At 39.5% G+C, this 10,214-nt stretch overlaps 1 protein-coding gene across 2 annotated transcripts; it reads left to right on the top strand.

Moving 5' to 3' along the window:
• Positions 1 to 1,210: 1,210 nt before the first annotated feature.
• Positions 1,211 to 9,905, top strand: LOC149841499 (uncharacterized). 2 transcript variants are annotated; one of them, XM_090003876.1, is made up of 2 exons: positions 1,211 to 2,278; positions 9,780 to 9,905. In XM_090003876.1, the coding sequence occupies exon 1, from the start codon at positions 1,277 to 1,279 to the stop codon at positions 2,222 to 2,224; it is 948 nt and encodes a 315-aa protein (XP_089860002.1). In that variant the 5' UTR covers positions 1,211 to 1,276; the 3' UTR covers positions 2,225 to 2,278; positions 9,780 to 9,905. The 2 variants fall into 2 exon arrangements, with proteins under 2 accessions (XP_089860002.1, XP_089860003.1); XM_090003877.1 differs by having other exon boundaries at positions 1,211 to 2,282.
• The last annotated feature ends 309 nt before the right edge of the window (positions 9,906 to 10,214 follow it).

Here is a 10,214-nt window from a genome sequence, read left to right as displayed (position 1 = left end):
TTTAATACATCAAAAGATTTGATGAATAAAGTCAAGAAAAATCAACAGCTCACAGTTCATGAAGATAAGTGTAGTTTAAAAATTATATAAATCGTCAGATATTTTCTTAATACCATCGATTAAGAATGTCATTTCATTATGGTTAGGGGGTGTCAACAGGCCTGGTTTACCAGGTTCCTACCAGTACCAAATCTTACAGGGTTCCGGTATGGTGATAAATAAGAAGATCCGATTAAAACCCAGGTTCCGACCCAAAGGTCTAATTAATATATGGATCCGAGTATATTTTATGAAATTTTATACCAGACCCGGGCCCGACCCGTTCCGATTAAGACCTACAATTTTCAATGTAAAAATAATAAAAATTATTATTTTACCGGGTTGGCCCGAGTCTGATTCTTGTAGTTCTTATCGGGTCCGGGTATGGTTTATCTTATGGTAGGTCTGAACCCGATACCATACTAAAAGATCGGGGCCAGGTCTGGTTTCACTTGGATCTGAACCAAACCTGACCCGTTGACACCCCTAATTATGGTGATACTAACGCAATGTTTGCCCAGATTTTCTTAGGGGTGTCAATGGGTTGGGTTTGACCCGGCCCATAACCTTACCGGAACAACCCTATAGGTCAGGATTTGGTGATAAATAAGAATGTTCTACGGGTTGGACATGAGAGTCCAATTAATATATGAAGCCGGATATAGTTTGTGAACTTTCATACCAGACTTGGGCCTGACCGAGTTTCGATTAAGATCTACAAATTTTCAATGTAAAAATGCTAAAAAAATTTATTTTACACAACATGATTTGAGTTTGGTTCATGAAATATTTATAGGATCTGGGTATGGTTTTTCTTATGATAGGTCCGATTAAACCCGAGTCTAGTCCCAGTACCATCATCTCAAATAAAGTTTGGGTCTGATTCAATATGAGTCCGAACCAAACCCGACCAGTTGACACACCTAGTTTTTCTATTATCCGTACGGGCGGCCTACATAGATTTTTATTTGTTACAATAATATCACGGGAATTTTAACTGGCCGATTTTTTTACCGAGAACGAGATTGGTGACCACCCACCTCGACGACCAAACCAAAAAAAGAGAGGAGCCCCAAAGAAACACGCCACAACCAAACCCTTCTCCGTCGCGACAGGAGAAGAGGGTCGAGGCAGAGAGAGAGAGAGAGAGAGAGAGAGAGAGAGAGAGAATCGAACCAAAATAAGAGATAGTATCCAAAGGCAAAACCACAACGAGACCGCACCCGCTCTGCATCTCATGGCCACGCCACCATCGCCCAACCACACCTTCTTGGTCTCGGCCCCCATCGTCAAGACCGCCCGCAAGCTCCCCGTCAAGAGGAAGGCCCAGACCCAGCCCCACCAATCCTCCCTAACCCTAACCCCTCTCCGAGCCCTCAAGCCCGAGCACCACCATGACGAAGAGGACGAGCTGCCTTCCTCTCCGGACCATGGCGAGCCCAGGTCGTCCCACAATTTCAACCGCCTGTGGTCGGAGCCCGACGAGATTCGATTCCTGCGCGCGCTCGTTCAGAGCTGCGCTGACGGCTACCGCTTCCCGCGAGACATGCCCCACTTCTTCGACAGGTTCAGGGGATCCATGACCGGCTCCTACACCCGCACCCAGTTCTCCGAGAAGCTCCGCCGTCTCAAGAAGAAGTTCCGCGCCGTCTCCGCTCGGATCCGCCGCCGCGGCACTGCCGTCGCCCTGAAGACCCCCCACGACAAGGTCGTCTACGAGCTCTCCCTCCGTCTCTGGGGCTCCGACGGCCCCGCTGCCGACGATACCGCACCTGACCCCGCCAAATCCCCACCGGAGACGATCATCGTCATCCGTCACGAGCCGGCTTCGCCCCCTCCTCCTCCGCCGCCGCCGCAGGCTGATCGCGGCAACCAGGGTTGCGATTCTCAGCGGAGTTTGGGAGGTGGTGGCGGAAGCGAGACGGATGCAGCTCTCGGACGAATTGCTGCGGATACTGTGATCGGCGCTCTGGACGAGTCCATCAAGGACGTTCGGACGGTCCTGGTCGGCCGCGCCGAGCGCGCCGGCGGGACGGGCGGCAGGGGACAGAAGCGTAACATAAAGAAGGAATGGGGGCGGCAGCAGATCGCGGAGTTCGATGTCCTATCCCAGCGGTTGAAGCTGGTCCTGGAGACGGCGATCTCGAACCTAAGGAACCCCGCCGGGTTCGGCGCCCGCTACTGAGGATTTGAAGGGCGCCCGATTGGCTGAACAGGGTCTGCAGCGTGCAAAGCAAAGGCAGGTTTAGTCTCCCTCCCCAGCTTCGAATTTTCTGCTGGATTTTTGCACGGTCTCTGTTCTCCCTTGTAAATAATTTGTAAATAGTTTACTCGTTTCAGAATTCTTCTTCTTCATATTATTATTATTATTCCCTTTCTCCTTGTTTTTAATATCAATGTCTGCTTTTTCTTGTTGGTTTCTGCATTTTTTTCTCTAACTTGATATTACAAAATGTGGTGGTTTTTTCCTAGCCAATTTTCATGAAGATGTTCGAATGGGAACGCCTTAAGTTGGTTCCTTGAGTTGTTTGATGGCTTGCGATGTTTACTTGGCTCTGTGTAATTCATTTCTGTGGAATCTTGCTCGCTTATTATGAAAAATAATATTTGTAGTGCGACGGGATCCCTTATGATGGTTCTGATAATGTCGGTATGGTCTCTATTTGGGAGGTGTCTATGCTATGTCACACAGACTCTTCTAACAGGGCACGCACCCGCAACTAGGGGGTGCGACACTTGGACACAACTTCCTTTATGTTAGGTGAAGTCAACCACACCGAGGTCCATTTCTATCCACAAGTAGATTCAGTTCACCCTAATAAAGTCTATTTTTATCTATATTATATATATAAATACATAAATGCACACAAATACACAGTGTTAACTTAAAACTGTGAATATATATCCTTCACGCACCCCTGCACCCAAGTTTTTTTAAAGTGCTGCATCCGCATCCGCATCCGCATCCGCACCTATGTGACAGTGTCTATGTGGTTTTTTCAAAAGTCTAACAATGCTGGTGCTTACATTTGAAGAGGGTCATGCCAAACTTTGAAAATATAGTAGGAACATAGTTTTTGGTCTCAGGTGGTTCTAATCAAGTAAGCTTTTAGGTTCCAACTGTGGTCAATAAGAAAGGTTTTGCTGTAAAAGAGAGAGGGATGCAAGTCTTGACGGGACTCGTGGGAAGCCTTGACCATGACAGGTTGGGTTCTATTGTTAAATCATATGTTTAAGACTATAATACCCGATGGGGTTATTATAGTCTTTTCACATTGTTTTTAATAAACAATGTATTTTCTTTAAAATCTTTTTTCCTTTTTTTTTTCTTTATCTTTTTTATTTTTGGATTCACGCCAAAAGGGGGCCCCACAATAGAGTCGTTGGGCCCCCAACGGTCATAAATGTGACCGTTGGGGGCTTTGGGAGCCCCCCTTTGGCTCCTTTTTCAGCCCTCTCTCATTGTATAAATAGGGGTGAGACCCCTTGTATTTCTTAAGCATTTTCATGCTCTCTCTTTCAATAAAAGAGTCTTTTTATTTTAGTTGTGCTTTTTATAAAGTTTGTGTATGTATTGTCCCATAGTGGACTTGTGTATTGCTCTCTTTTGATATTTCTTCGTTGTTGGAGATTGTGAATGCATTTTGCATTCTTTATATTTCTGCATGCTTCATTACATGGTATCAGAGCCACTCGACTCTTGTAAGGTGAAGTTGTGACTCTCTCTCTTCTTTATTCTCATACTTCTTTATTGGAGCAATGGAGGCCAAGATCGACCTATCATTCAAGCTAAATTGCAAAAATTACATGATGTGGGCATCTGCAATAGAGAATAACCTCAAAGGAAAAAAACTTTGGGGTTATGTAATGGGGTCCGTTCTGGAACCTCAACTTGAGCTCACCAAGATTGAAGAAGGTCAAGAAAAAGCTCTTCAGGGAGATGCTCGCCTCAAAGCTATTGAAGATCATCAAAGAAAAGTAGAAGATTGGGAGAGCAACCATGCAAAAATCCTAGCATAGTTTATGAACAATGTAGAACTCAAGGTATGTGCAAATATTGCCAAATTTCGCCAAGCCAACGAGGCTTGGTTTTTTATGAAGGGTATGGATACCTAAAAAGATCTTGCGAGAGCCTATTTTTTGCAAGAAAAGGTTAAAACTACTAAGCAAGGGGATATGAGCATTCAAGATTAATATAGTGCTCTAAACCCTTTGTGGGATGAGTTGGCTCTTTTAGAGCCAAAATGGGTTTCTACGGAGGATGTTGAACTAAGACAAAAACAAATGGAACAAGATCGATTGTTTCAATTTTGTTTGGCCTACGTCCCGAATTTGAGCAAGTTAGGTCTTCACTCCTCCATAGATCTATTTTTCCTCCTATTGAAGATGCCATAGCTGAAATTACTCAAGAAAAAACTAGGCTTGGCATGAGTAAAAGCGTTGATGAAGTGCTTGCGGTATCCAAACCCGACAACAATATCAAAACATACAAACCACCTCATTTTGGAAAGCAAGACAACTATGGTGGAGGAAGAAAAATGATTGTATGTCATCATTGTCATGAGTTGGGTCACATTAAACCCGTTTGCCTGAAACTAAATGGGACATTCAAGCCTAAGGTGGCTTCTCTTGAAGAATCCACTACCAAAAAAGATGAAGGCAAGAGCGGACACCTCAAAGAAATGCTTGGTCAAATTTCTATGGCTCTTCAACAAATTCTCAAAGCCACTTCCTCCACATCGGGTGCGGCCATTGCATCTACTTCACCTCCCGGTACGTATTCTTGGATCTTAGACTCCAGAGCCTCATTTCATATGACCCCACACGAGAATGCTTTAACCGATGTATGCACCAATTCAAGAGGTTCATGTGTTTCCACCGCCGATGAAACTTTTTTAAAAATCACAAGTATTGGAACTCTTGATTCTAAAAATTCTCAAAATCTTTTTGTTCCAAAAGTTAGAATTGTTCCAAAATTAAATCTAAATCTTTTTTTAGTTTCCCAAATTGTCGACCATGGATATGAAATATTTTTATCATCTAATGGATGCTATGTGCAGGATCTCCAGTCCGGGAAGCGGATTGGGCAAGGCTATAAGAATGACAACCTTTGCTATGTGGATCATCTAAACCTTCTTACAAACTCTTTTTGTACTTATGTCTAAGATAAAAACATTGAAACTTGGCATAAAAGACTTGGACATCCAAGCTATTCGAAAATTTATCTTTTTTCATTTGGAAACAAATTTTGTAAGAAAAACGATATCTATTGCAAATATTGCATTTTTGGGAAAATGAAGTTTATTCCATTTTCAACTATAACTTTCCTCTCTTCAAGACCTTTTGAATTGGTGCACTCGGGCGTTTGTGGTCCATCTCCGGTTATGTCCAAAGGTGGTTACTCTTATTATGTCACTTTTATCGATGACTTCACGAAATATATATGGATTTACTTCTTTAGTCATAAATTGGAAGTGTTTCTTCTTTAAAGAATTTCATATAAAATTACAAAATCAATTTCAAAGTAATATATCCATTCTCAGATCCGATTCTGGTGGAGAATACTTGTCTGTTGAATTTCAAAATTATTTAAAACAAAATGGAATTTGTCATCAAAAGTCGTGTCCTAGGACTCCACAACAAAATGGACTAGCGGAAAGAAAACATAGGCATATTATCGAAACCGCTAGAACTTTACTTGTATCTAAAAATATTTCAAAAAGTTTTTGGGCCGAAGTCGTCTTAACGTCAACATATTTGATCAATAAAATGCCTTCTAAACTAAAGAATGTCTCTCCATATGAAAAACTTTTTAAATTCTCTCTTGATTTCAATTAGTCTTTGCATCTTTCGTTGTAAATGCTTTGTTCTCTTGCATAAGAGAGACAGGTTATCTCCAAAAACAAGGTTACAGAGAAAATAAAAAAAGGCTATAGATGTTTTGATTTTAAAAATAACAAACTATATGTTTCAAAAGATGTAACCTTCTTGGAAGATGAGAATGGATTTGAAAAATTAGATAACCAAAATGAAGTTGATTACATGTTTCTGCATGACCTTATTGATGATGTATGTGATGATTCCATGAATCATCTTGAAGATATAGAGGATACATGTGATGTATCCAATATTGATATATCACCATCTAATGGTGATATCAGTAATGAAAACATTAATGTTTATACCAGAAGAGATCAAGAAAGGCCTATTAGTGCCTTGGAGAAATTTTCTCATCTCACCGAATCTTCAGAAGAAAATCCTATTAGAAGATCTTCTAGAGAATCAATCCCACCTAATAGGTTTGTGTCACATGAGTCTCTTACTCTTAGCTATCAAGCATGTTTGTTAATACTATATTCGTATTATGAACCGACTTATTATAATCAAGACAAACTATACCACATTGGGTTAAAGCCATGCAAATTGAGTTAGATGCCTTAAAAAAGGCCAATACTTGAAAAATTGTAACCTTACCTCCTCATAAGAAACCTATTGGATGTCGATGGGTCTTTAAGGTTAAAACCAAAAGCGATGGATCCTTAGAAAGATATAAAGCCAGATTAGTGGCTAAAGGATATGTGCAAGAATATGGAATTGACTACGAGGAAACATTTGCTCCTGTAGCCAGAATGACAAGTGTTAGAACTTTAATAGCTGTCGCATCAATCAAGAAATGACCTATATATCAACTTGATGTAAAGAATGTCTTTTTAAATGAAAATCTAATTGAAGAAGTCTATATTGATCTGCCACCTAGAGTTAACATTGGACAAGGTCAAACTCTTAAGCTTTTAAAAGCCTTATATGGTTTTAAGCAAGCCCCCAAAGCTTGGTATGATCGATTTAGTGATACCATGAGCAAATTGGGTTTTCGTTCATGTTATACTGACACTGCTCTTTTTGTGAAAAGTGTATGTACGAATATTCTTATCTTGTTGCTTTATGCTGATGACATGATTATCAAAGGAAATGATTAATATAGTATTGTTAATGTTAAAAATATGCTAAAAGATAGTTTTGACATGTCTGATTTAGGTTTTCTTCGGTATTTTCTTGGCATTGAGGTTACATATTCTCCCCGAGGATATATATTGTCACAAATGAAACTTGCTGCTGATATATGTGCTAAGTCTGGTATTTCAGATGATAAAAAGGTGGAGACTCCAGAAGTAATCAACGCAAAATTAAGGTTGGATGATGGGGTTCTTTTAGACGATCTCACACCGTACAAACAACTCATTGGATGTCTCACATATTTTACTATCATCAGACCTGACATAGCTCATGTTGTTCACTCTGCTAGCTAATTTCAGCATGCCCCTGCAACTGTGCATATGAGTGTTGTGTTCCGAATCATTCGATACATCAAAAATACTATAACTAAAGGGCTATTTCTATCCTCCTTCTCCTCTTCATTAAATTTACTTGCTTATACTGATGCAAACTGTGAGGTAATCCTAATGATAGAATATCAACTACTGGCTTTTGTGTCTTTTTAGGAGATTCTTTAATTGCTTGGAGATGCAAGAAGCAGCAGAAAGTCTCCCTATCCTCTACTGAAGCTGAGTACCGGGCTATGACAACTACTACAATGGAACCTGTGTGGCTTCAAAGTCTTCTCAAAGACACGGGGGTAGACATTATTGGCGCCTCAAAACTGTTCTGCGATAATAAAAGTGCCATTTATATTGCCAGCAATCACACTTTTCATGAACGAACCAAACATATTGAAATGGACTGCCACTATGTTCGAGATGAGTATCTACGTGGAACAGTTGCATTGCTATATGTCACATCAAAATATCAGTTAGCGGACTTTTTCACTAAAGCACTTTCTGCGCCTCGCTTCATGTTTCTTCTTGGCAAACTTTCCGTCATCACCTCGTAAAGTTTGAGGGGGGGTGTTAAATCATATGTTTAAGACTATAATACCCGATAGGGGTATTATAGTATTTTCACATTGTTTTTAATAAACAATGTGTTTTCTTTAAAATATTTTTTCCTTTTTCTTTTTTTTTTTATTATTTATTTTTCTTTATCTTTTTTATTTTTGGATTCACGGAAAAAGGGGACCCCACAATAGAGTCGTTGGCCCCCCCAACGGTCACAAATGTGACCATTGGGGGCTCCCATTGACTCTTTGGGAGCCCTCCTTTGGCTCCTTTTTCAGCCCTCTCTCATTGTATAAATAGGGGTGAGACCCCTTGTATTTCATGCTCTCTCTTTCAACAAAAGAGTCTTTTTATTTTAGTTGTGCTTTTTATAAAGCTTGTGTATGTATTGTCCCATAGTGGACTTGTGTATTGCTCTCTTTTGATATTTCTCCGTGGTTGGAGATTGTGAACATTGTTTTTAATAAACAATGTATTTTCTTTAAAATCTTTTTTCCTTTTTCTTTATTTTTTATTTTTCTTTATCTTTTTTATTTTTGGATTCACGCCAAAAGGGGCCCCCACAATAGAGTCGTTGCACCCCCCCCCCCAACGGTCACAAATGTGACCATTGGGGGCTCCCATAGACTCTTTGGGAGCCCTCCTTTGGCTCTTTTTTCAGCCCTCTCATTGTATAAATAGGGGTGAGACCCCTTGTATTTCATGCTCTCTCTTTCAATAAAAGAGTCTTTTTATTTTAGTTGTGCTTTTTATAAAGCTTGTGTATGTATTGTCCCATAGTGGACTTGTGTATTGCTCTCTTTTGATATTTCTCCGTTGTTGGAGATTGTGAATGCATTTTGCATTCTTTATATTTCCGCATACTTCATTACATCTATATGGCACTGGTGAACCTGCGTTGGAGATCAACTCTGGTGATGTGCTGATCAAAGAATTTCGTGATAGAGAGTGTATTCAAAATGGTTGCCTTTTCATCGATGAAATCAGTCTAGTTTCGGGGATTTGAATTGATCTCTAGCTACTCATTTTGGAGTCTCAGTTAAAATCATCAGGGAAGCTCATCTTTGACCAACTATCTGTGAAAAATGTTACTTGTGGAAGACAATGAATTTTATTAAGACTTAAGGCTAGTTTGTGCTATTGTAGATTGACTCACATTCTGTCCTATCAACAGAAGGCCATACATGAAGAATGGTCCAACAGAATATGGAAGAAAGGGCCAAAATAAAACTGAAATTTATTGATTGAATCACAGCAATGGTACATGGTTTGAAGGGAAAGAAACAAAAAGTTTTGGTTAGTGGTTCATAAAACTAATGGTCAATTGCATAAAGCCATAAACATTGCCAACACAGGAAAGGATAAGATCCTGAGATGTGTGGTGAATGATTTACTTTAATAATCTGATTGATATGGGAAATAACAAGGTGCAAGTTGACAATGATTTATATACAGTTCTGGAAGCAACAAGCAAGTAATTGTAGACATATGCAAGTTGATGTTGTGGTATGTGCATGTCAGGAAAATGTATAATTGCAATGAGGAGGTAAGAAGATGGAATCTAACAAAAACATATGCGGAACATTCATATATTTGTGGTCCATCTACATTAGGTCGTAGATGTCCTTTCAGTAATAAGTCTTAATAATTTCATTATTTCTTCTCTGCTGCTTTATCTCAACAAAAGAAAATTATGCTATTATATTTTTCTACTAAAAGCAATTTAACTTGAATCGTGAAATCTGAAGGTTAATGAGTGCCAGCTCTTATTTGGAAGCACTTTTTTCTTCCCTAGTATTTCCCTGTACAATTTACATGATGTGGATCTGAGAAAGATGTACTGTTCAGGTAAAGACGGCATGGTACAGCATCTTCCGAAACCAGGATATGGGAACTCCATGCACCATTTTATGACCTGTACATTTTACTGAAATGACATGAAATATTTGTCGGTATCTTGAAGGGGATCTCAAATTGGAAAATTCTTTCTCAATTTTTTTTTGATGTTTGGAAATGAAATACACACATATCCTGCACAACTTTTGATTTGGCCTTTCCTTCTGTTTCCATTTCTCAATGTTAAAGTCAACTGAGGTTTGGGTCTCATTCAAGTCTGTTATTTGGACTTTATGAAACATGTACCATATTTTTAATTTAATGACTAAACATTATGGTGGTTCACCAATTTGTCTATAGTTATTTTTTCAGTTTATTTTTTTCCCATTACAAAAGAAGGGACTCTTTGCAACACAGAAATAGTATGCTGATTTTGTTCCAAGAATT

Source organism: Nuphar pumila, chromosome 4 (genome assembly GCF_984573655.1).
Source record: "Nuphar pumila chromosome 4, dmNupPumi1.hap1.1, whole genome shotgun sequence".
Lineage (NCBI taxonomy): Eukaryota > Viridiplantae > Streptophyta > Magnoliopsida > Nymphaeales > Nymphaeaceae > Nuphar > Nuphar pumila.
Note: the sequence above shows the minus strand (reverse complement) of the source record. Positions and strands in the feature narration are given on the sequence as shown.